General features: G+C 41.6%; 2 protein-coding genes across 4 annotated transcripts in view; both read left to right on the plus strand.

Moving 5' to 3' along the window:
- ATOSA (atos homolog A) overlaps positions 1-16,274 on the plus strand; it is a 35,597-nt gene extending 19,323 nt beyond the window's left edge. The window contains exons 3-12 of one of the 3 annotated variants that reach the window (XM_063314400.1): positions 219-421; positions 1,710-1,835; positions 2,082-3,918; positions 4,917-5,027; positions 6,242-6,321; positions 7,290-7,401; positions 8,222-8,380; positions 11,381-11,449; positions 13,513-13,712; positions 15,679-16,274. In XM_063314400.1, coding sequence (XP_063170470.1) covers positions 219-421; positions 1,710-1,835; positions 2,082-3,918; positions 4,917-5,027; positions 6,242-6,321; positions 7,290-7,401; positions 8,222-8,380; positions 11,381-11,449; positions 13,513-13,712; positions 15,679-15,832 — 3,051 coding nt within the window. In that variant the 3' untranslated portion in view covers positions 15,833-16,274. Of the gene's footprint in view, positions 1-218; positions 422-1,709; positions 1,836-2,081; positions 3,919-4,916; positions 5,028-6,241; positions 6,322-7,289; positions 7,402-8,221; positions 8,381-11,380; positions 11,450-13,512; positions 13,713-15,678 lie in introns of those variants that run through there. The other 2 variants (XM_063314399.1, XM_063314402.1) reach the window with 2 other exon arrangements.
- A 1,903-nt stretch (positions 16,275-18,177) lies between these two features.
- On the plus strand, positions 18,178-25,049 carry ARPP19 (cAMP regulated phosphoprotein 19). The gene is made up of 3 exons (XM_063313880.1): positions 18,178-18,405; positions 19,685-19,807; positions 24,401-25,049. Exons 1-3 carry the CDS (start codon positions 18,361-18,363, stop codon positions 24,569-24,571), a joined length of 339 nt encoding a protein of 112 aa, XP_063169950.1. The 5' UTR covers positions 18,178-18,360; the 3' UTR covers positions 24,572-25,049.
- The last annotated feature ends 1,840 nt before the right edge of the window (positions 25,050-26,889 follow it).

The raw sequence follows: 26,889 nt of genomic DNA on the forward strand, positions 1-26,889 counted from the left end.
GATTGTGGGTCTGCCAAATTAACTTCTTATACATTATAATGGTGTCAGCTGGATTAACTGAAAACCACAGGGTTTGATAAATGGAGTTAACCTCTCAAAAATGCATTACAGACTTTTGCCACTTCCATTTTGCATTATTAGAGTTGGGAAAGATCCATGTGGTTTATTCACAGGCTGATGTAAATGTAATATTGGGTTGTTTGATTCTTTTGTTCAAGTGCCGTCAAGCTAGGCATACCCGATCTGAAGTTGCACTGCTGTGGAAGAATAATATCCCTATTATGATAGAAGTGATGCTACTTCCAGACTGTTGCTATAGTGATGAAGGACCCACCACCGAAGGGAATGACTTAAATGATCCTGCAATCAAGCAAGATGCATTGTTGTTGGAAAGGTGGATTTTGGAGCCAGTTCCACGACAGTAAGTTTTTTTATTATGTGAGTTGGTCTGGACTGAAGTTTACTGCAAGCTTTCAAAAATTTCCATTTTGTAACATTCCTTACTACTTTTCATGCAAAGTAGATACTGATTTTCAAGGCAAGTTGATTTTTATTGGAGTTAGTGAAGGTCGGGGCAAGGATTTGGAGGGTTATAGTGGTATAAAAACAGTTTTTTTTTTTAACAAACAGAATTAAAACTTCAACATTTAAGTTCAGGTGCAAGTAAAAAAAATTACCTCACAGATGGACTATCACAGTGCATTCTACATGGGGCTGCCCTTGAAGACCATTCAGAAGCTGTTTCTGGGCCAGAAACAGTGGCACGATAATGAAAAATATATAGTCATAGCTAGCCTTGCTATGACTTTATAACTCCTCTGTTTTTTGAGCTGTACTGGTTACCAGTAAACGTACGGATAAAATCCAAGGTGCTCGTCATTACCTGAGCTCTACTCAGCATAGGGCTTAGTTATCAGAGGGACTGCCTGTCTCCCATAGTGTCTGCCCATCCCATATGATCCAGCTGTTTCAATGCATCCCCCTAGCAGGATCCAGGAAGGGAACCTTCTCTGTTGTTGCCCCTGTCCTCTGGAACAGCCTCCCTTCAGAGAATCATACAGTCCCCACTCTCCCTACCTGTAAACAAGCTTTAAAGACCTGGCTCTCCCCCCAGACTTTGATTAATGTGTGGTTTGGAGGTAGCACAAGTGTTTTTTGGATTTGCTCCCTCTGTGATAATATCTCTGTCGGTTTTTATTGTGAAGCCTCCCAAAATTGTTATTGGAATCAGGGAGCCTAGAAGGTGGATGGATGGATGGATGGATGAATATAAATCAGTAGTCAATCATCAGTTAACTGAATTCAAATTATATGAACTAGGTAATAGGCGCTAGTAAGGCAGAATCTGTTTTTTTTCCCCTACAGTTGCATATATTCATTGAATAGGCAAACAGCTTTCCACTTCCCAGCACTATGTATTCACGTCTTGAAATTGCTAGAAGCCAATTGCCACATAAGGTGGAAAGTCAGTAGTACATCTGGATTAAAATTATAGTTCCGTTGAGTCAAGGTGGATTCTCAGTACATGAATGTGTCCGTGCAGTTTGCTTGGCAATAATACGAAAGGGGAAAAATGGTCATGAATGATTTGGTTATGGGGAATATGCCAGATCTTTTATTTGGGGAGGATAATTGCATTCGGCTACGTTGTTCTGCCATTTCTGTGTATTTTTCATCAATATGTATGTTTCTCTTTGATATGTTTTTAGAAGTGGTGATCGATTTATTGAAGAGAAGACCCTCTTATTGGCTGTCCGCTCTTTTGTGTTCTTTTCTCAGTTAAGTGCTTGGCTGAGTGTTTCACATGGAGCAGCGCCTCGTAATATTCTTTACAGGTAGGTTTTCAGCAGAAAACACCCTCTGTTCATTCTCAGCAGGCCTGTGATGATGAGAAGTATGCTTTTACATGCTACTTTTGATTCCATTAGTCTGCATGATCCCATTTAGGAGAGGTTTAGCTTTATTTTTAGAAAGTCGTTATTTTATATTGTGTGCCCAAAGCCTCAGGAACTAGAATGCGAATTGCACTAAATTATGTCATGAGCTGGCTTTGAAATTGTATCTTGCTTTTAATTTTTCAGAGTAAGCGCCGCTCATGTGGATCTGCAGTGGACGTTTTCCCAGGCACCAACGGAACACCTTTTCCCTGTCCCCAACGTTTCTCACAATGTGGCCTTGAAAGTCAGTGTCCAGTCTTTGCCTAGACAATCTAACTACCCAGTCCTGACTTGCAGTATCCATACCAACTTTGGCTTCTATGAAAAGAGAAGAGAAGAGGATAAAGTATATCAGCACTGTGATTTCGTTAAGACCGAACAGTCCAGTGTGCCCATCTCACAGCATTCTTGTGGCAAACTGATGTGGGCTGAAAGTGTGCTTGGTATGAAACAAGGCCCTGAGTTTAATCCCACTGTCAGAAACCTGAAACTTTTTCCATTAACTGGCCTTGGATCTGACTTTGGATCATTAGAATCTAAAGTTCCGGGCTACACCGCTGCTGTGGACAGTAGGACAGTATTGAAAGAAACATCAGAGAGAGCTTTAAAATCATCTGGCCTGGCTGATACCCATGTTCATAATGGCTACTCTTCCCGCCAGCCATTGGGAGAGTCTATCCCTTTGATAGGGTCTTTACTCCAAGAGCGGCATGAAGTTATAGCAAGGATTGCCCAGCATCTCGTTCACTGTGATCCAGCAGCATCGCCTGTCACGAGGAAGGCTTTTGGTACAAATGACAAGGGTGTGGCAAACACCAAGGCCCTCCATCATGCCTATGAAGAGAAAAGCTTGCTGAAGAAAGGAAGAGAATTGTCCTCTTCTGCTGCTAACTTGGAACACAGTTCTTCAGAGAACGTTGGAAAAGCCCAAATAATACCAGAAACGCCCTTGTCTCACTCCTGTGTCCCCATGAACCAGTGCTTCCGCCAAGTGAGAGAGGAAACTAACCCGCTCATAAGCTCTTTGCTTCAAGAGAGGCAGGAGGTTATAACAAGGATTGCCCAACATTTGATTCACTGTGATCCCCCGATACCACAAGTTGCACGTCCTGTGTTCAGTTTTCATGACATTAGCGCACTTAATCCAAAGGCTTTTCATGGTTCCTGTGAAGAGGACAGCCTGCTGAAGAAAAACAAGGAAGTCTCCTCTGATTCCTTCTCTAATTCTAGATTGGCTTTATCAGCAGATAACCCCAAAACAAAAGTTAAAACATCAACAACCCCATTGCATTCGCTTAGATACGATGTAGACCAGAAGGTATCTCCCAACTCTCATTTTAGAAGAAAGCTGCTGCTAGCAGAGACCAGTGAAGTAGTCCAAAACACATTTCATCAGTCTCCTTCCAGCAGAAGTAAAAGTCCTCCAACTTGCATGACCCAGTCATGTAGCAAAGAAGGTTATAAATCAGAATTGACAGATAAATCAGAGTCTGTGCTTTCTGGTTGTCCCCATAAGCCTCAAGTAGCAAAGAGAGGTATTGCCAAGCAGTGTTCACATTTCAGTTGTAGTAATGAACTGGTTTGTAGAAGTAAATTTAAAGACACAACAATCTCTTGTGAAAATAGTAACCCACACTGTTCAAATAGTCCCCAGTTGGATCGGTACAGAATACTTGAAAACGTGAAGGTGGCTGCAGTGCAGGCATCTGACAGCTGGCACAGATACGAGCCTAAGCGCTTAAATAAAGAATCCAAACAATCAAATATCGGTGAACAAAACTCTCAGCTGACTAGTATTGAAAACTATTTGCACAAAGACCATGAAATTCTCAAATGCAAAAATAAACAAGACAAAGTGAAAAATACAAATGATGAGAATGAAGAGCCAACGTACTATGAAGGACAGAAGCATTGTCAGAAGAAGCCTGTAGAAGGTTCCTTGGCTGCCTCGTTTGAACAAAAGAAGAACGCAGAGGTGCTGGTGGGTGATACTTAATTTACATATGTTCAGTTTCTGTTGTATGTTCCTCCCTAAAGCACTGAAGATGACTTAGAAAAAAGTTAATCTCTGCCTATAGCGTGTGGGTGTAATATACACACACACACTCAAAATGACAGCACCCAGGGGAACAAACTTTAGCAACATGAGGAATAAGAAAGATGTGTGCAGACACTTGACACTGTTTTCTCGCTGAAGCAGTGTTAATTGTTTTCAGGAGGGGATTTTTCTTTCTTTTGGCTTGATTTTTAACCATACATAATTCTGTAAAGTGGGTGACCGAAATCCTTATACTTCACAAAATTTTATTGAGCGTGAAGCTGAATATCCATAAATGCTTTATTGGTTTTGTTAATAATACATGTAGAGCGTACGTAGGAAAGTTGTGACTTGGCTACTGTGCTGCTGAAAGCTTATTGCATTATTTATTTATTTGTGTCTTTATTGCTCGCATTTATATGGCCGCCCATCTCAAACAAGGCAACTTTCTCAAGGAAAAGCATCTTGGCCCATGGAATTTTTCCATCTTTACTTGGCAATCCTAAGATTCATGCTATATAATGGACACCGTATTTTACAAATAAAATATCCCTATTTGCTATGGTAATGAGAATAGAAAGTGAACCAGCGTGTCCTTTATACTTGAATCAAAATATAAATTAGTTTCATTTGTGGCATTTTAGCCCTCTGAAGCCAACTGTCATCTTTTAAAAGAAGTTACCATTGAAAGCACATCTACAAAGGGAATGCAGCAGGTATTATGATAGGACAATGTTTCCTGAGTTTCCTTGATCTGTAGTTCCATCAGCAAAGGAATAAGTAGGAATAAATTATCTCCTAAGTTGTTTTAAAGATTAGATATCCGTAGGATGGGGATTGTCCATGAGAAACCTGTGCCCGGCTATCATCCTAAAGTACTTAGGAAAATGGAGTCATAATTGCACCCTTTATAACAGGATGTTGTCGTCTTGTTTGGACAGAAAACAATACCACTCAAGCATGTGTGGCGCAAAAGTAATTTTCACCACTTGGATGGGACGTCTACTAAGGCCTTCCACCCTCGAACTGGATTGCCTCTCCTTTCCAGTCCTGTAAGTTGCTATTTTAGAGCCATGCTCCATCTTTCCTTTGTTTTCCAGGTTTTTCAATAATAGCTTATAAACGCTTTACGTAACTAATTTCATAATTGGGTAAAGATGTTGTGTTTTGTTTGTGCATTTTAATTTTTTTATACTGCAAAACACCCAGAGGTTATTTGGCAGTATTGATACGGTATGTTATGTTACATTATTTATATTTCATATTTAGTCACCGCTCATCTCACTCAGAGAGCAACTCTGGGTGGTTTACAATAAAATATAAAGAATGCAGGCAAATAAATAAATAGGTGGTACAAATATTTTACTGCTTTTTACAAATATAAACAAAACAAAGATTAAATTTGAAAAAATGCTTAGTTTGATAGCTGTTTTGAGTGTTGATGTCCCAATTACATTTGCAGAAGCTTAGAAGTACTTTTGTCAAGTTCTTTACTGCCCCACCTCCACAGAAAGCAAGATTCTTTCAGGACTTCTTTACCAAGATGTATTAAAAGAGGATAGGATAAGGTTACAGAAATCTCAGCTACTGGATTGTTTTCCCCCTTTAGGATTCAATTTATCTCCCAGGTCCTTAAGGCGGGGACTTTCTCTGCTGTACTCATGGATTCTGGATGAACTGGTGAAGAGGCTGGTTCTCTTAAGTGAGAAAGGAGGAATGTCCAGCTGTTTAGAATGTGAACCTCTCTCTGGTTCTAAATGTACTACAACTGTGGATATTCTATAGCATTATGTGTAGACGACTTTGTTTTTTCCTCTATGCCACCTTTTTTCACAATTCCATGCAGATCCCTTTTTGAGTTAGTTTCCAGTTGCATAATTCATGTGCCATTCTTTAAAACTAAGTAATCATTGCACAAACTGAGGTGGAAATATATTTGAACATAGATATATTTCTGGATTGGCATATCTTATGTATATTGATTCCAATTAAATTCAGTAAAGTCACTCTGCATCATGACAATTGTAGCACTGTATCAAATCATGATGGTGGTAGTAGTGGTAGTGGTGAAGCAATCCATCATATTTGGCCTTCAGAATATCTGCTTGAAAGCTCCAGTTCTGGCACCTGGAGACATACGTCTCATCTGGCCAATTGGTGGTGGTCTCCATTGTTTAATTTCAGTTATCACCATCAATGTTGTATTCACTAAAATTTCATACTCTGTCTTGCAGTGCAAAAACGTACTGTGTTTCTGCCTTTTCAGGTTCCTGAAAGAAAAACACAAACAGGATACTTTGATCTTGATGCATCATTATTGCATCTGAAATGTTTCGCCCCCAAAAGGTATTTTTTAAAATTTTCTAATGTTTGTGTATTCTAAAATATACTTTGGAGCAAATTAGTATTTTGGAAAAAGGATGAATGAGTTGAAGCAGTTCTGTAAAGAAGAGAATATCTTCAGGCTGATGTGCAGGGTTGATCAACAAGTACAGGAAACTTTTGATTGAAATTGCTGCTAAAGGAAATGCCACCCACTACTAAATGTAAAGTTCATATACTCTCCAATAAAGACAGTGAGCGTTGGCTCAAGTGTGTTCAGTAAAATACGACACAATACATTATATTGGATGTTCGTTTATGAAAATCAGATTACATTGTAGGCCACAGTAATGTATGATTACACATCGTTCTGAGACAGTGTTTTCCAAACTTGGCAACTTTAAGATGTGTGGACTTCAACTTCCAGAATTCCCCAGCCACCATGCTGCCTGGGGAATTCTTGCCAAGTTTGGAAAACACTGTTCTAAAGGGTTCACAAATGTTCAGTCATCAGTGTATGTTTTTCCTGAATTCCTATACCATGTTACAAAGATCACAATATAATAGCAGAAGAAATTGCTTCCATAACTTTTTAATTTATTATTGATAAATGTTGCACTGCCCAGATTGCATAATTTGACCTGAAGTAATTGTTGTCTAACCAGTGAGAAAAAAGCAGATTGGTAGCTTAGTTGTGTCTGGCTTGAAGAGCTAAAGGCTCATCATGAAATGCTATAGACTGCTGATGAATCCTGAGGATTGCAGAGAGAGATGTCCTTGTATTACCCATACTAGCATTTTTTTCAAAGTACTATCTATGCAGTGAGTTAATGTTCTTTTGAGACAGCCTTATCAGTATTATAGTGCTGAAATTCTGTACATTCCTTTTACTTCAAAGCCTAAGTATTTGAAGCCTGTGTCTTGAAAACAAATTACTGCAATGCATGTGACTGGAGGAAAAAAGTTAGGCCTCTGTATTTATTTTTTTTTAGTAGTCCACAACGATATATAAGCAAAGAGAATGATTCTGACATCCATGAGAAAGCACTTCTAAGTTCCAGTGCTCCATCTGTTACAAGTCTTAGCCTTCTTGGAAACTTTGAGGTAACTTAAATATTCCAAACACTTTCTTTTTGTAACTGACAAACTGAGTTATGTGTAAGATGATTGAAAATTCACCTCGTTGGTAAGGCTGTTTGTTTGCATGGAGAAGATCCCTGGTTCAGGCAGCTGATCTTCAGTTAAAGGAATCTGGTATTACCAATAACTTCTTCCTGAGACTTATGGAAGCCACTGCCAGTTGGATGGGCCAGTGCTTCTCAACCTTGGCCACTTTAAGCATGTGGAGTCCTTGGTGCTCTCTGAGCCTTGTTGTTTTCTTGCAGACATTTCACTGATAGACTAGGCAACATCTTCAGTGTGGACCCCATTCTCTTTTCACGCTGAAGATGTTGCCTAGCCTGGCAATGAAACGTCTGCAAGAAAACAAGGCTCAGAGAGCACCAAGGACTCCACAGTTCAACCCTGAGCTACAAATATTCGCTTTGATTGGTACTTTAAGCATGCTGGCAGGGGAATTTTGGGAGCTGAAGTCCACACACCTTAAAAATGCCAAGATTGAGAAACACTGACCTAGACTTCCATTCTTCCCAAAGTGCTACAACCTGTTCCTTCAATAGTTGCCTTGGTTCCTTCTCTCTCCATTTTAGAAGACAAATCAAGACTGACCTCTTAGGATCATATTTTCAGTCTTCAGGGTTTAAGATTTTAACAATCATGCATGCATTTTAGTGATTTTACCTCTCTGTTTGGGCAGTTAAGCTCCTTGATCTTCCAGATGGAGGGAAAGGCTGGGAACACGTTGAGCAGTAGAATCATAACTGTCCATGCGCAGGATTTTTCAATGTTACATTTGTCCTTTTAGGAATCTGTGCTGAACTATCGTTTAGATCCCCTGGGTATTGTAGACGGCTTCACAGCTGAAGTGGGAGCAAGTGGAATTTTCTGTCCAACTCACATGACTCTTCCCGTTGAAGTTTCTTTTTACAGTGTTTCTGAGGACAACGCACCCTCTCCCTATATGGTCGGTGTTTGAGCTTTCTGTGCATTTGTTCTGTTTGGTGGGTTTTTTTTTTTTCCTGTTTTGAAAGAAAGCGATTGTTTTATAAACAAATCCCAGGGTTTTTCATGCCTCGAAAATGATACAGAAAAGGAGCTTTAGGCTCTGCCCCGGCACAGCACCTGTTTGCTGTTCATTAAAGTAGCTTGCCTTTTTTCAGGCTTCCGCGTGACCTGAGATTAACTTTAAGAAGCCCATTCCGTAAGCAGTAACGTTTTTTTCAGGCTTGCACAGAAGCTTGAAAAACACCAGGCGGCTTTAATAAATAATAGAAAAACGCCGCAACTTGTGCAAGATGTGTAACACTAATAATCCCCCATCCTTCTCAAAATGCACACAGTTCTAATGTGTACAGATACCCCTTGCTGTCCTTTTTCTGGTACATGTTTGTATTTAACTGTTAAAGTACTCCAGTTAAGATGGAAAAATACCAAAGCCATGCCATCGGCTTTCAAAAGCGCAGACGCACATTTATGTTGCTAGCTTTGTCTGCCATTGACATGGAAGCATGCACACATTCGTCCCTGGCATCTCTGCAGTTTGAATAAGCAAGCCGAGCTATGATTATTACAGCTCGTCTTTGTCTTGCTATTCAAACTCCGAAGGTTCCAGGCTCCAAAATAGACATTATGAATCAGCTGTGACTCCTTTTAGATTGGCGGGAAGTTAATGCAGCTTCTTAGAAGCTGTCTCATATGTTGCCCATTTTAATTTTTGTGGAGAAATGAGCAGCCTGTATGTGAACAAGTATCAGGAGTTCTCAAAGTGTGGGCCAGGATGCCCAGGGGCTTCATGAGCACCTTTTGGGGGGCACAGGTTTTGTTTTGTTTTGAAACCTAATTAGCCTTGCACAGGCAGCATGGAAGTGTGCAAACCCAACTCCAAACATGCAGGCTTTGCTCCTTCCTTTGCCTGGAAAGGTCCTGTGGGGCAGTTGAAAGGTGAAAGGTCCCCTGTGCAAGCACCGAGTCACGTCTGACCCTTTGGGGGGACACTGCTTTCGTGACGTTTTCTTGGCAGATTATAGCGGGGTGGTTTGCCATTGCCTTCCCCCATCGTCACCTTCCCCAGCAAGCTGGGTGCTCATTTGACCGACCTCGGAGGGATGGAGGGCTGAGTCGACCTGAGCCCGCTACCCGAGAGAGGATCCAGCTTCCGCTGGGATCAAACTCTGGTCAAGGGGAGAGTTTTCGGCTGCAATACTGCCGCCTACCACTCTGCGCCACACGAGGCGCAGTTACAGTATTGCACACAGTTACAGTACTGCAAAGCTTGAGAATCCTTGTGACATAGAATTACATGTAATAATTAAAAGTATTATATTCTTTCCAATTCCTAATTCATGAAACTATTACCCGTATTAATGGGAGTCACACAAATTCATTTTTCAGTGTGGCTTGAGTGACATATCCTTTATCCGTATCCTAGGCAAAACAAATGCATAAATAGCTACTCTGCAATGGCCACTGGTTAATCAAAATAAGAGGATTTGTTATTTTTATTAACTTATTAGCCATACTATTTGTTCCCAGAAGGAAAATATGCATGTTTAAAGGTATTTATAAGACAATTACTGGAAGATAGATTCCATCCCTAGAGCTGACAAAACCTTAGTACAGGTAGTCCTCACTTAATGACAGTAATTGGGACCAGTGATGCAGTCGTAAAGTGTGATGTCACGTGACCACATCACTCAGTGATGGCAATCCTGGCACTCCCCGTTGCTGCTGTTAAGTGAGGATTGTGAGTTGTTAAGCAAGTCCCAGGCAGCTTACAGGCAGGCAGGCAAGGTGCGGCATGAGAGCGGCAGGGCTGGGGGTGGCTGCTGCCAGGCAGAGGAGGGTGCGAGTGACCTGCGACCTTCCGTGCCAGCTTCCCCATTGACTTTGCTTGTTGGAAGCTGGCAGGGAAGATAGCAAATGGTGATCACGTGATCACTGGATGCTGCAACTGTTGTAAGTGCGAGCTGGTTGCCAAGTGCCCAGATCACAATCACGTGATTGTTGGGGTGCTGGGACAGCTGGAACTTCAAGGACCAATCATAAGTCTCCTTGTTGAACACCGTCGTAACTTTGAACGGTTGCTGAACAAGTAGTCATTAATCGAGCTGTGTAACTTTACTGGGATTACCCTGGGACATTACCTCCTTTGGATTGAATGAGAGATTCTATGTTGACTTTTTAAAGTGTACTATTGAGTGAGGTGAGAGCCAGTTGGGTGTCGTGGTTCAGGCACCAGGCCAGAAACTGAGAGACCATGGGTTCTGGTCCTGCCTTAGGCACAAAGCAGCTGGGTGACCTTGGGCCTGTCCCCCCCTCTCAGCCCTAGACAGAAAAAGGCAATGGCAAACCACCTCTGAAAATCCTTGCCAAGAAAACTGCAGGGACTTGTCCAGGCAATCTCTGAGAATCAGACACGATTGAATGGATTAAAAAAAAGTGAGTGTGGTTGCTTTGCCTTCCCTTACAAGCACAGCTGTTATTTTCTCAGTGGGTTGCAACTGCCATTCAGTATTAAAAATACGTGACTATTGTTGGCAACTAATAATCAGTGCAAATGCAATTTGTAAACTAAACAGTCACCTAATATTCTATAGTGATTAGGGTTGTGCAGAATCTTAGATTTAAAGGATGATTCCAAGTGTGCAAGGGCACATATGTAGCATCTTACATTTTCTACATCTTCTAGTTTCATGTGGCTGCCACATCATCGCAAGAGAAGATGCATTTGATCCGAGCCACATTTTGCCCTTCAAATCCAGTATTGTGCATAGCCCCAGTAGAGATACTAGGCAGGACTGTAATGCTTCTTACTAATTGCATTCTTGAATGTTGTGACTATGCAAAAATACTTAACAGTTTCTCTTAGGTATAATTTTGTGAATTAATTACTTTGATGTGCTAATGCTTATGTTCATATGCCTAGTTGTAATCTTATGCTTGTTTTCTGTTCCTTCCCTCTCAGGGTGTAATTGCTTTAGAGTCCCTTGGTAAAAGGGGTTATCGGGTACCTCCTTCAGGAACAATACAAGTGGTATGTACTGTGTGGCAGATAATTACATTAACTTCATGGTATCATCGAATTGGAAGGAACCATTTGGGCCATGGAGTCCAACTCCCTGCTCAGTGCAGGAATCCAAATGGAAGCATCTCAGATGGAGGGCTTTGCTTGAACACAGCTAATGAAGTGGGGGAGGGGGGTACCACGTCTTTGGGTAAGTAGTTCCACCATTGAATTGCTCATACTATTAGGAAGCTTCTTTTAATATTCATTTGGAATTTGCCTTCCTGTAACTGAAATCAAGTATTTTGCATCTTGTATATTAGAGAGCGAGAAAACAAGTCCCGTCCTCCTTGTAGTGGGGTAAGCTTTTAGGTAGTTGAAGACTTCTGTCCTGTCCCTCCTCAGTCATCTTTGCTTAAGGCTAAACTTACCAGATCCTTCAGTTGTCTCTCTTTCTGGGACTTAGTTTCTAGTGCTCTGATCTTAATTGCCTTCTTGATGCTCTTCCAATGTCTCTCATTAATGAAATTATTTTTATGTATTAATTTTTCATTATATTTCTCATTAATAAAAACGTTGAAGAGTAGAACACCCAGGACAAATTCTTGTGGCACCTCACCTGATACTACTCTCTAACTTGATGAGGCACCATTGATGAAATCTCTTTTGAGTCAGCTGTGCATCTACTGAATTTTCATGCCCACACTTAACTAGCTTGCTAATCAGTAGGTCATAGAAAGGCTTTGGTACAGCTGAACATTTGCTTCTGAAGAAAGCTTGACATATCCACTTATTAGGATATTCTTAGTTGCCCATCTTGGCCAAGACAAGGAGAATGAAAATAAGCTGGTGCTGTGTTTCATTGTTTTGGGTGAAAGAGTACACTTCTGACCATATTGAAGTCAATTTTGGCTAATTGAGAAATAGGGAGATAGTGTTTATGAAGGTGCATGGTTAATTGCAGAGGCCACATTGCTTTAGGTTGAGAAAAGTCAGAAGGAAACTTACTCTTCACTATTTTTTTCCCACTGAGGATGGGGCTTATTTCTGTGAACCCTGGAGGCCTGCTTGGCAGTAAAGTCTAAATGTTTGCTCTTGGTTCCCACTGCAAATCGGCAACAGATAAGCAAGTGTTCAAAGGAGCTGATTTGTTTCCTATTGAGAAATTTAATTTAATTTAATTTTAAATTAAAATTAAACTGTTTGCAAAATACACAGGTTTTGCAGAGTGTGATTCCTAATGGAATCAGTTCTATTAAGCAATGATTAAGTCAAGGCAAAGGTTTTTATCACACTTAACATGAATTAATTAGCTCACTAAAGCAAAAGTGTCTATGTCACACCTAGAATTGTTTTGTGAAAGGCAGTAATCAATATGCATTTATCAGGTGTCTGCATCTCCAGCATTTCATTTCCTTTTGCACCTCAATTTTGTTACTCTCCTGATGTGTCCGTCTGCCAGTTAATTTTGTTCAGGCTAAAACTCCATAGATAATTTGTAGTTCATGGAAACTGATGTTGTAATACATTTATTAGTTTTTTGGGTGCGAAGTAATGTATGGTTTTTGCTGCAATACCCTAACATACCTAGCTCTTTAATCAAAATATTTAGTAATTATTTGGAATACCGTCCCTGAACAAATGAGAGTATAGTGCTCAAGAAATTATGAACAGAAAGGCAGAAAACCAAGCTTGGACATTGTAAAGAGATTTTTTTTCTCTCTCTTAGAAGTTGTTAATTGAATTCTTACTTGGAACAGTATTGACAAAATTGAAATGTACATAAGAGAAATGTTGACCACTGGCTTAAAATAAAGATTGCTTATTGTATTTGTCCAGAAAGAGGGGAAAACATGTTAAAATTATTTTTTGCAGCTTGAGCACCAGTGAGAAAACTGAGGGTCTGATGTTAGATTAGGGTTGGCCAAAACCACAGTTTCCTCCATTCCACTGATGGGAACATTGGATGAAAAAAATTCCATTGAGGATGCCATGGATCCATCTCTAAATATATTTGATTTTTTTTATCTGCTTCAGTGATTTCAGTGAACTCATACCGTTCTCAAACACATGGCTGTTCTTTTTTCCTGTAGACCTTATTTAATCCTAACAAGACTGTGGTGAAGATGTTTGTGGTGATCTATGACTTACGAGAGATGCCTGCCAATCATCAAACATTCCTGCGGCAAAGAACTTTTTCTGTCCCTGTGAAGCGAGAAACAAAAAAAAGCATTATTAAAGGAAATACTCGACATACTGAAGAGAGACTATTACGCTACCTCATTCATCTGAGGTGAGGCAGTAGCTGAGGAAGCAAAGTTCTGAGATACCACCTGGCATGACCTCTGGGGGTCCGAGGGCTGCACTTGACATAGCGGGGGGGCTGGGCTGAGGATCACAAGGGCTGGCATTGGGTTCTTTGCTTTTTAATGGTTGTATCCTTATTACAGCACTACGCTTTTCCCCAAATAGGGAATGTGCTGTCACTTGTCAGCAGTAACGGTCCAAAGGGGCCTTTAAGGGGTATGTAAAGGGAACTTGGGGACTGTATGAGCTCCTGGGTACACATTACCAAGCCCTTTCCCACCAAATTTAGAACCCCCCTACTTCTGAGTAGTGATGGAGCATCTTTTGGGACAAGACAGTGACTGTTAATGCTATTGCGTTCACGTAGGAGGTTAAAAAACAGATGGACAGTATAGATTTTCTTTGACAGATTTTTTTATATCCTTATTGTAACAATAGACTTGATATTAGTGACTCAAGTTTAGCTGCTGACATCATAGACATTATTTCCAAAGAAATTAAGTCTTGGGATGGTCAACTGTTTAATGGCTGAATCTCCTTGGGAGGCCCTAATTTAGGATGTATCAGACTTCCATGGTGAAGCGACATTAGAAAGTGGTGGTCAGCAAAAACATTTGAACCAGACTAAAGTTGACATTTAATTTTGCAGCGCCCCTGCGGTCATGTGATCAAGATTTGGGCACTTGGCAGCCCATCCACACTTAAAACTGCAGGGGCGTTTTCAACTCCTCCCACCCGCCTGTCTCCCCCCCATCTCTGCCCTTTTGGCTGCCCTGCCCCCTGCCTTGTGGGGCAGCAGGCAGCCCCAGAACCACGTGGCTCAGCTTGGTCTTCTGCAGCTCTGAGGCTGCAAGAAGCCTCTGATCCACACACAGTGCAGCACCACCCTTGGAAGTGGCAGCGCTCCAGCCCAGACACAGTCACCCGTGGCACCCTGAACTCCAAGACCCAGGGGTGAGGGTGACTGCAGCTGGGCTTGGGCGGCTGAGGCTTCCAGGGGCGGTTTCGTGCTGCAGCTGAGAGGCTGAAGGCTAAAGGGCAGAGATGTGGGGAAGATGGGCGGGTGGGGGGAATTGGAGGCAGTCCCTTACCTTACTGAGGCTCAGGGCTGGGAAGAGCCAAGCCCGGAATGGCTTGGATTAGGGTGGGTCCTCGGCTAATGACTGGTGGATTTGCTTAACAATGACAATGGGGATTGCCGTTGCTAAGTGATGCAGTCACATGACTTTGCACTTTAGGACCCCATCACTAAGTGATGGAAATTCCGGTCCCAGTTGTGGTGGTAAGTTGAGGACTGCCTGTAAAACCTAAGAGGTCAATAATGCAACTTTTCATGTGTACTCATTAGACTTCAAATAAGCTAATACCCAAACATTAATTTAAGGGTGTACTTGCATCTGGACTGAAAGTCAAGCTTGTTCTTCAGAACTGCGGAAGACAGTCCAGAGAAGAAATAGAAAAAATAAGGGCACTGTTTCAAGAGACACACATTAGTGCTATGCTATGGTGCTTTGCCTGAATATTCCAAATACAGTTACCAGTTTGCAGTCACATTTTTAATTTGCTCTTACTTCAAATGACTGAACCTTGGGGAGCAAACATCCAACAAATGAACTCAAAAACAGTGATTCCTTTTTGTACTAGTTAACATTGTACATTGTTGTTGCGAACAGGAACAGAACACCACCCGTGTGATGCCAAAGAACTCATAAAACTTGAGGATATTGGCAAAACTGTAATATGAAATAAAAATAAAAATAATTTACTTATAAAAGTGGCTGAATCTTGGGAGACCTTACAAGACGTTATTTGATGAAGGCTCACTAGATTTCTAGGCAGAAACATTGGTAAATCTTACTGAGGCCCATGTAAGATTTTAGTCTGGTGTGATGTTGACTGTTGTTATGTGATTATTCCTCAGTGACCACTCTTGGTAAATGTTCCTCTCCCAGGTTCCAGAGTTCCAAGTCTGGAAAGATCTACCTCTACAGAGATGTAAGACTTCTGTTTTCCCGAAAATCCATGGAAGTGGACAGTGGCGCTGCATATGAACTCAAATCTTACACTGAATCTCCAATGAATCCTCAGTTTTCACCCCGGTGTTAGCAAAACACAACAGTGAGAATATTTCCTCAGTGACCAGATTATTATTATTCAAGACGAAACAATAAAATGCCCTGTGTAAAAGTTGAATAACGGAGATAGTGAGAAGGATGGTCAGATGGGAGGCAAAGCTCTTGGACCAGTTCAAAAAGGCTTCTAGAATGAGCTTTGTGTATTCTGAATAGACTGGAACACACTTAGTCCTAATCTTTTTATACTCGTTTTAAACCACTTCATTGGATGTGTTGCAATAGCAGATTCCCAAATTAGTTTAGTGTTTACACCTTATTTTATTTTTTGGGTATTTAATATTTAATGTTCCTTTCACTTAAGTGATGTTTGTCTTTACTGTTCTAATGTAGCACAAATCCGATGTAAAATCATACTACGTATTTTTGACATTAATATTGAAATCTTGAAATATATACAGAATCCTTTACTTCGATGCGTGATGTGTTTTTCAGTGATTCTTAAGTCGCTTAGAATAAGGATGGGATTTTGAACTTCCATTACATTATCACACTATGCAAGCATGTGGGAGCAGGAGGGGGTCATGTATGTCTTTCATACTGCTCATTTCTTTCCACGCTTAGTTCCCATGGTAAACATAAAACCATACCAAAAGAAAAAAGAAAAAAATTTGATTACTCATGATTCAACTCAACTCATAATTAGCACACCCTTTCCCCTTTAAAAATCTCTCCTCAAAGCATTTCACTTTATCCTTACAGATACCCACATTTGACATTACACTGCTGTCCCATACCTGACTTTCTCAGACTGTAGTTTTTTTTTTTAAGATGTATTGTGAAAACAAAGTAGTATTTATATCGTAAATATATGTGAAAACAGCAATATTTGAATTCTGGTTTTATTTTGAGATGGTCTTTGTGCTCAGTGGGTGGATTTTTTCTTTTTTGATCCATGGGTGGTTCTAGAAAGTTTAATTCTTTTATTGCAGTATGAAATAATTGCAAAATAACTGCCCATGCCATATGTTAGTACAGCTGCTGTAATGGAAGAATACTATTTAGAGTATTCTCTTAATGTGGTTAATTTTTGAAAGAATTAGAATTAAGAAAAGCATTATTCTGCTATTGGTCATAATTATATTTCTTTTCCTATTCAGTCCCAAAATGCAGTGTTAAGTAAAAAAACAACTGGTTAAACAAAGGTTTATCTCAACAGCTGACCCCAACAAGCTTAGTTCCTTTGTAGGTCTGAAAAACAAAATACAGTCTCTCAGAAAGAATGGCTCCAAGGCCAGAGATACTTTGTCTCTATCCCAGCCAAAGTTCTGGATTTCCCTTGTTTAATTGGGTATAAAATCCTTTTCCAAAAAGCATGTAATGAAGCAAATTAGGCAATTTATTTACTCCAAGTTTTGGCAAATCTTACATTCCTAATGAGATGAAGAGAATATTTTAATAAGACTAATTAAATGACTGAAACTTGGCATGCATTCAAATTATCAAGCAGATCTAAAGTTAAAAGTTGCTTCGTGAAGGCATCTAAGAGATCCAAAGGTCTAAGATTTGGTGCCTTGAATTAATTCTGGATAAGCCACTTTGGGCACTAAACAATGGAAAGGGGGGTTATAAAAAGGCTGAAATGTATGCAAGCCTTATGTCCCTTTGGGTATGGAAACTAGAAGGATGGCTTATATAAATGTGCCATCAGTCAAATACACTGGGTCATAAAAAGAGCTAACAGATGAGTATGCACAGAGACAATTGCCTTAAAAATTAAGGTCACTTGTAAGTACTTCCCAATTTTAGATAGGTTTATTTAGAAGCAAGGCCAGCTCTTGATCCGATCTACTTTGGCCTTGTAGTTTAAGACTACAATCCTTTGCAGGTTGCCTGTGGTCTAATCCATTGTTTCTCAGCCTTGGCAACTTGCCAGCTAAGAACTGGGTGGCCAGCACAGCTGGCTGGGGAATTCTGGGAGTTGAAGTCCACACATCTTACAGTTGCCAAGATTGAGAAATACTGGTCTAGTCTTTACAGAGTCGAACATTTCCAAGTATGCAGACATAAATCACTTCGTTAGACCTACGAGGTATTTCTGAAATTCCAGAAAGACATGGGTCAATAGTGCAATCCCATATATCTACTCATGAGTAAGCGCTGCTTGCTTCTCTACTGCATTATAGCCTTAATCGTTCCTCTCCGCCTCCCCTGGGACAGTTAAGACACCAGGAATTTTCTCCAGAACTTCAACTCCCAGAATGCTCCAGCAAAGAACTCCGGTGACGGAGGAGATGACGCAGCCAGCCTACGAGCCGAGCTCGCGCGGGAGAGAGCAGCCCTCCGCGCCTCTCCGGCGGCTGGCTCCTTAGTTTTCTCCTGGGGGACATCGCGAGCCGAAAGAGGAAGTTTGACCCGCTCGACTCGCCGTCTTAACCGGCGGCCATCTTGTGAGCGGTTGTGGGGATAGTAACGGCCGCAGGCGGTGGTTGCAGCTGCGCTTTCCAGGCGGTAGGCCTTTCTCGCCCGGTGGGTGTTTCTGGTGGTCCGGTTGTGGGAGCCATGTCTGCGGAGAACCTGGAGCCCGCTTCGGCAGAGGAGCAGAAGGTGAGGCGCCACTGGGCAAGGGCTGTAGGAAGAGCGGCGGGCGGGGGCGGCTGGGCCGCTGCTCGGCGGAGGAGAAAACTTAGGCGAGGCGAGGGAGAAACGGGTCGCCTCCCTGGTCTGTGCCGAGCGTTTCGTGGCGCGGTCGGAGGGGCCGGTGGGCGTGAGGGGGTTCTCGCCGCGGCTCGGGGGAGGCCTGCCGGGCGGGGTGTGTGTGAAGAGAACGCCCTTCCTTCCTCCCCCCAGTCACCCACCCACACACACACACACCCACACTCCCTGGCGTCCGGCTGCAGGCAGCGTTTGCTCGCTTTCCCTGCCGGTCTTCCCTTAGGTAAGCGCTCCCCCCACCGGCGTCCGTGAGGCGCAGTTTCTTCGCCCGCCCCCGCGGGAAGGCGGGAAGGGGCCACACGCCGTCGCGGCGGGTGAGCCTCTGCGGTTTTAGCCGCCGCCCCCGCCCAGTTTCCGTCTCCTTCGGATCCCCGCGCCCTTGGAGATACTCCGAATTTTGCTCCCTCAACGAGCGAGACCGGCGTCCCGGGAGCCTCCGGTGGGCGTGGTCCCCCGTGGCTGCAGGAGCCGGTAGCGTCTGATTGCAGCAGGCGAGGCGGGATTGTGACATCATCAGGCTCTAATGCGCAGCCCCCCCCAGCAAACTAAAGAGCAAGGATCAGATGCTGAGACTGTGCCCTGCGCCTCCTGTGATTCAAGGTAGCCCATCCGCCGGATCCTCGTAGCTTGCGTTCACACCTTTGTCTTCACTCAGTGCTCGAATTTAAATAGCCTTAAGGATGAAAGCTGTGTTCTGAAGAGAGCCGAGGGTCCATACGATCACCACTTGTGTTCCAAGACAAGGCCGTCCTGGGTCATGCTTCAGACCCGTAAAGAAAGAGCAGAAAGTGGCAAAGAGAGTTATTTTGTTCATATTTGCCTGGTAGTACCCTGACTTTCAGTGTGACAAAACAGTTGGATTGTGTTGACTTGCATTGGAGTCCAGGCTCCTAAGTAGGGATCTTACAATACTATTATGGGTTGGTTCACACTGGTGGCATATTATACCTACTATTGCAATGTTATAGTCAATAGTATGTTCAAAGTACATAGTGTAATTGGTTTTTACAAGTTATGTTTCTGCAAATCATGAACATAAGCCTTATTCCTCTAAAGAAACAATTATGGTGTGATTGAATTATCATGTACTTTTTAATCCAGTAGGGTACTAAAATATGAATTGTGAAATTACAAAACAGTGAAATAAAATGCCAATTTCTTGTCTTTTTAGGAAATGGAGGACAAGGTGATTAGTCCTGAGAAAGCTGAAGAAGCAAAATTGAAAGCCAGATACCCTCATCTGGGCCAGAAGCCTGGGGGCTCAGATTTTTTGAGGAAGCGGCTTCAGAAAGGAGTGAGTAAGCCTAAATTGTGAAGCTAACCTGGCTAATAAAGGGAAATATTTTACTCTTTCTGTATTAGTCTTAGCTGTGCGTATATGGTTATGATGATATTTGCTTTAAAAATAACACTTTGAATCCCAAAACATTTTCTGAGCAGGGAAGACTGGATTATTTCAATTAAGTTTTAATCCCAGATGAGTATCTATTTCATTCTTAAAAATCAATTATATCACAATGACAAGGCCAGCCCTCACTAATAATTGCTTTGGAAATAAAGTATGCGAACATCTTGTTTATTCCAGAACATACTATCTCATCTAGTTTCAAAGAGTATAATACAATGCAAAATTGTGGTGTTAACATATTTTTATAGTATTTATACCTCTATAACACTTCAAAATTAGAAATGACAATAGCAATATAATTAGGTGGGCAACTGTTTAGCAGTTGAATGAAAATTTTAGCTTTCTGAAATTAGAGGGCTGTCTTGCTTTGTTCAAAGGTCAGCGAAGTTGCTAGGAAATATACTCTAAATTAGCAACTTCCTTAGATTAGGATGCATTTAACTGGCTAGAAGAGCCTCGTGTGGTACAGAGTGGTAGGCGGCAGTATTGCAACCAAAACTCTCCCCACAACACGGGTTCGATCCCAGCGGAAGCTGGATTCTCTCTCAGGTAGTGGGCTCAGGTCGACTCAGCCTTCCATCCTTCCGAGGTCGGTAAAATGAGGACCCAGCTTGCTGGGGAAGGTGACGACTGGAGAAGACAATGGCAAATCACCCTGCTCTATAGTCTACCAAGAAAACATCGCGAAAGCGGCGTCTCTCCAGAGTCGGACATGACTCACTGCTTGCACAGGGGACCTTTCATCAACTGGCCAGAACAGCTTGCACGAGTAACCTTAAAGTAGGTTTTAGTCTGAGATACCCCTTTCAGGTATCTTGGCCTTGACTTTTAATAATTATTTTCATTCAGTGTGGTACAATACTTCTATTGCATCTCAGTAAACTTCCTGCAAGACACTGTTTTTAAATGGTCAGTTCCAGGGATTGATTCTGTCTTGAAACCACAGTCACCAGAAAGCACGGAGTTCATGAAGGATATTCTTCCCCCGAACAGAGATTTTTGTATTCCAGACAACATCTTTATCCCTGAAGTATATTGCTGCTATTCATTCATTCATTCATTCATTCATTCATTCATTCATTCATTCAATTTCTGTCACTGCCCATCTCCCCCTGGAAAGGGGGACTCTGGGCAGTTTACAAGAAAATTAACCATTTAAAAACATGAACGTATAAAATTACGAAGTAAGCAACCAAGATACTAAAATAATATAAATATGAAAATCAGCTATGTTCCTCAAACTAAGTTTTTAATAATGAAAATACTGGGTATGTTATCAGTGACATTCACCTCCATCCATTATATCTATCTATCAGAAGGGTGTGGAAATTAAGGATAAGACTTGGCTACTGAAAGAATATAAGGGCCTGACTCCATCTGAAGCCCTAGAGACTGCTAAACAAAGGCTCACAACATTGGCTACCAGGCTGAGGTACACCAGAGAAGCAGAGGCCAAAGAGATAAATGCCATTTGCCAAAGAACCATCCAAGGTGTACTCCCAACTGCAGTGCAAGAACACGGTAACAACAGAGCCACCAACAGGAGAAACTGAACAGTACTGGCAGAACACATGGGAGAAAGAAGACACACAACACCAGTGCAAAGTGGCTGCAGAACCTGAAAGCAGACCACAGCAATCTTCCAGAACAGGAGCCAGTCACCATCACAGTAGCAGACATCCAACAGCGGGCCAAGAACATGAGCTGGACAGCACCTGGCCCAGATATGATCCACACCTACTGGCTCAAGAAACTTAACAGCAATGCATGAATGCCTAGCAGCACAGATGAACCAGCTGCTAGCAGCAGGCTCCCACCCAGACTGGCTAACACAAGGAAGAACAGTGCTGATCATGAAAGACAAGGGAACAGCACCGTCCAACTACCGGCCAATAACTTGCCTCTCCACAAAAAGGAAAGTCCTATCAGGCATCCTAGCTGCCAAGCCACAGGACCAGATCAGCCAATACACAAGCACAGCTCCAGAAGGGCATTGGGAACAACACCAGAGGCTCAAAACGGCGGTTGCTCCAAGATAGAGCAGTTGCCCAAGACTCAAAGTCTAGACAGACCTATTTGAGCACAGCCTCAATTGACTACCAGAAAGCCTATGACTCAGTGCCACGCACATGGAACTGTGAATGCCTGGCACTATACAGAGTCAACAGGACACTAAGGATCTTCCTGAAGAACTCAGTGGAACTGTGGAAGACAACAATGGAAGTCAAGTCGAGACAGCTTGCACAAGTGGCCATCAAGGTGGCATATACCAAGGTGATGCTCTGTCCCTACTACTGTTCTGCATAGGCTTGAACCCCTTCAGCCACATAATCACAAGGACTGGGTAAGGATACAAGTTCAAGAGTGGAACTACCATCAGCCGCCACCTCTACATGGGATGACATCAAGCTGTATGTTAAGAGTGAATGAGACATTGACTCACTGATCCATCTGACACGGATACACAGTGAGGACACTGGGGTGTCATTTGGACTTGAGAAGTGTGGCCGGATGGTAGTAAAGAGAAGGAAGGTAGTTAAGGCTGATGGGGTGGAACTACCAACAGACATACAGACCAGCTATAAGTACCTTGATATCCCACAGTCACATGGGAACCACAATGAGGAGGCAAGGAAGACAGCAACATTCAAGTACCACCAAAGGATAAGACAGGTCCTGAAGAGCCAGTTCAATGGGAAGAACAAGATCCACACTATCAACACATATGCCCTGCCAGTCATCAGATACCCTGCCAGTTTAGTGAGCAGGCCAAAGGAGGACATGAAAGCTGATGATGTGAAGACCAGGAAGCTCCTCACAATGTACGGAGGTTTCCACCCCAAGTCCAATACCCAGAGACTGTACACCAGCCAAAAAAAGAGTAGGCAGGGTCTGGTGAGTATCAAAGCCACTGTTCTGGATGAAACCCAGCGCATCCAGGAGTATATCAGTAAGATGGCACCCAAAGATGAGCTGCTGAGAGAATGCCTGAGGCAGCAGCAGACATGGGAGGAAGATCAAACAAAGGAAGTGCTGTGGCAAGACAAGACCCTGCATGGGATGTACCATCAACAGATAGCTGAGGTGGCTGACATTGGGAAATCGTACCAGGGACTGGACTAAAAGACAACACTGAGGCACTGATCGTAGCAGCACAAGAACAGGCACTAAGCACCAGATTCATGGAAGCAGGGGCTACCACACTAGACAGGATCCAAGGTGCAGGCTGTGCAAAGCCTCAGACAGTCCAACACATTGTGGCAGGGTGTAAGGTGCAGGCAGGAACAGTATACACTGAATGGCACAACCAAGTAGCTGGCATTGTGTACAGAAACATCTGCACAGGGTATGGGCTAGACCATTCCAAGTCCAGATGGGAGATTCCACAGAAGGTCATGGAGAATGACAGGGCTAAGATCCTGTGGGACTTCCAGATCTAGACGGACAGGCAGGTACTGGCCAATCAACCAGACATCGTGGCAGTAGACAAGGACCAGAAGACAGCAGTGGTGATAGATGTAGCAGTGCCAAGGGACAGCAACAACAGGGAGAAGGAGTATAAGAAGCTGGAGAAGTACCAGGGCCTGAAGGAGGAACTAGAGAGGATGTGGAAAGTGAAGGCCAAAGTGGTCCCAGTGGTGGCAGGCGCACTCGGGGCTGTGACTCCTAAGCAGGAAGAGTGACTCCAGCAGATCCCAGGAGCAACATCAGAGCTCTGTCCAGAAGAGTGCAGTGCTAGGAACAGCTCAGATCCTGCGCAGAACCCTCAGACTCCCAGGCCTCTGGTAGAGGACCCAAGGTTGAGGAAGACACACACCACCCATAGGGACGAGAAGGGAATTTTAGATAGGATGAATGAATGAATCCATGAATGAGTTGGGATTGACACATACCACTCACCATCCCTCTCCCTGTACATGAATATGACTTAGTTTAGAATAAGAGATGATAGCGGTAAGTCCAAGACCACTAGCGAGGTTACTAGATAAGAAAGAATCAAGCCTTCACATTCCTAGATCTAATCCTGTACTTTCATTACATCATTGCTCTGAAACTGAAACCTCTATCCTATTAGAAATCGTACAAAATATCCAAACAGTTTAATTCATCTTCAAGGATGCAAATGAATGCTATTAGATTCTTCTTTTGTGATACTTCATGCATTTTGTTCATAATGAATGTGTTCTTGGCATGTAATTTCAGTGTTAAATACCCTATTGATTAACGTGAACAGGGTGTTGTAAACAATTCTAAATATCAAGTGATAAAATCAGTGTTCTCCATTTTGACAGATTGTGTACATTTAATTAAATTTTCCAGACAAGTATCAGCTTGTTTGGAAAATCAAGCATCAGCTTGTCAGTCTTTTATATGCATCAACTTGATTAAATTAGCCTGGATTATGAAGCATGTATATAATTCTTGAGGGAAGTACTTTTATATTTCTGTGGTATTTCACTCGACAAATTTATCTTGCAGCAAAAGTACTTTGATTCTGGGGATTACAATATGGCAAAAGCAAAGATGAAGAACAAGCAGCTTCCTACTGCAGCTCCTGACAAGACTGAAGTCACAGGTGACCACATTCCTACTCCACAGGATCTTCCACAGCGGAAACCATCTCTTGTTGCTAGCAAGCTGGCTGGCTGACTAGACCGGCAGAACTGCATGACACTTCTTATCCCCTTACTCTTCCCTTAAGTCTATTTCCTCACAGTTTTGTTTCCTCTAAGTCATTGACTGACTGCTTGGCAGGTAGTGGTAGCGTGTGCTGCTATTGTTAAGAGTCCAGTTAAGAATTGTGTAGTCCTTGGATGAGTTGAGAACAATGCACTGATTTTTTTAACAAAGGACATGTTTTGTTAGAGCAATGTAAAGTAATCTACTTGAAAAATGTACATATTACCTGTCAGCTAGTGTAGGGCTGGTTCCAGCAAGTGACATAGCAAGTTTGAAATTTTTTAATGTTTTGGCGTTCCTTAGTTCACTTTAATTATAGTGTAGTATGTTTGTATCAAATACAAGGTCTTTTTTTTTTCTTGTGTTTTGGTTTTGTAAAGTAGAGGTTTTAGACAGTAAGTTGCTAGAAGGTAAAGGATGTATTAAAAATGATGGGGCTCTCACTTAATTTGTGTATCTACTCTTGAACTTGAATGGCCTTAAACCTACTTCAGCTTTAACAATAGATTTTTACCTGAGCAATATTTGCTCATTTTGGTGTAATTCTTGTAAACTTTGTGCTTATTGACAACTGCCTGTTGAAGCTGGTATTCTTTTTGGTCCTGTAGCATAGAACACATTTTTAAAGTGGATGAAGTGTGCATGTGCATAGACTGCATTCACTTTCGTGCCATGTCTGTAAATAAGATAGTTTTGCACAATTTTTGCAAATATCTGTTAACCATACACTTTTAAAAATGTGCCAACTGCAAGCACAAATTATCCTGTCTCTTGGAAAGTCATGATACTCATTTGAATCAAACCTCCTTAGTGAAAAGTAACAGACTTGTATGTTTAACATCTGTTAAAGGACTGTGGTGGATCAGCTTTACCAGTGCATTTTTCCCTGTTAATTGCTATAATGTTCAGTATAAATATATACTATAGATACAAAACAGCTTATCTAAAACAAGGAAGTTCTACTTATTTCAAGGTATTAAATTTAAACACATTAAGCTACTTTTAGATCACCATGTATCAGGACTTTCAACATTACTGTATTTCTTCATCAGCACATTTGAAGACTTCTTAAACTTAAATGCAAGAAATTTAAAACATGAAATTATGGATACACCTGTGCTGCTACTGGGGGCCTCCAACATATAAAAACAGCATCTGCTATTTTAGGAGTAGTTAAAAAACAAAATACAAACACTTTTTAGATTAAGCAGTAAAAGTGGCATTGGTTAGATTTTATATGTACTATAATTCACGATAAGTATGTCTTGTAAGATAAGAGTGCTTTGTCATTGTATATTATAAATATTAAAGCAAAAGTTACCATAGTTCTTGGATATAACTGGATACCTAAACCACATTAACAAAAATACTATTTTGTCTGTCTTAAAATCGCAGACTTAATTACTTGACATTTTCACTCTGAAAGACTCTGTAAAGAAGTTTGAGAGATTTGACTTTATCATATTAGGCAACAGATAACACGAGTTTTCCAAGTAATGTCTCTGACAGTAAACAAAAAAAAAATAAAATTATGGGCTTCTTTTACAAATAAATTCAACATCATCCATACAACTTAAAGAGTAAATCAACATGGCCTGATTTTCAAAAGTATTAGATACAGTCTTGCTACATCTCAGATTTTAAAGTTATTTTTTACTTATCTGAGTTAATCTACTGTTAGCTATATGGGTGACAGGTTTAGATAAACTGGAATTAATTCCAAGTTTATTTGGGAGGGCTATTTTGTCAGCTCTCCCCTAAAGAAACAAGATACTTTGCCATATTTTTTTCTTTTGTCTGAGATCTATTCTTAATATAATCAACTTCAGTTTTATGTCCCAGTTGTGTTGGAATTTGAATGCTGTGAGCATTGAAACCAACACCAGTAAAGAGATTTCTTAGGTGTAACACTGAGGAGAATAACCATGTAACTGATTCAAGAACATGTGACATTCAATGGCTTTAATGGAAGCTGTTCTAAGAAACACAGTTTATTTCTTGTAAGAGGAAAGGGTAGACCTTATTAACTAGCCTAAAATGACTTCCTAACAGAAAATGACTTGACTTGATGGGTTTTTGATTTGCTGCAGATTATGGTAAGGTGAATTGGTTTGATGTATAAGGAGTTATAAACTAATGTATGTCAATCTAAACATTCCATCCCCCTGTACTGATACGACTGGGCAGATGTTAAGGATACAAGGAGAACATAATCTGAGCGATGGTGCTCCAGTATGTACTCCAGTACCAGTCTGCTTCAATAATGAATTTCTGTCTCTCTGAAACCT

This window comes from Candoia aspera, chromosome 13 (assembly GCF_035149785.1).
Source record: "Candoia aspera isolate rCanAsp1 chromosome 13, rCanAsp1.hap2, whole genome shotgun sequence".
Lineage (NCBI taxonomy): Eukaryota > Metazoa > Chordata > Lepidosauria > Squamata > Boidae > Candoia > Candoia aspera.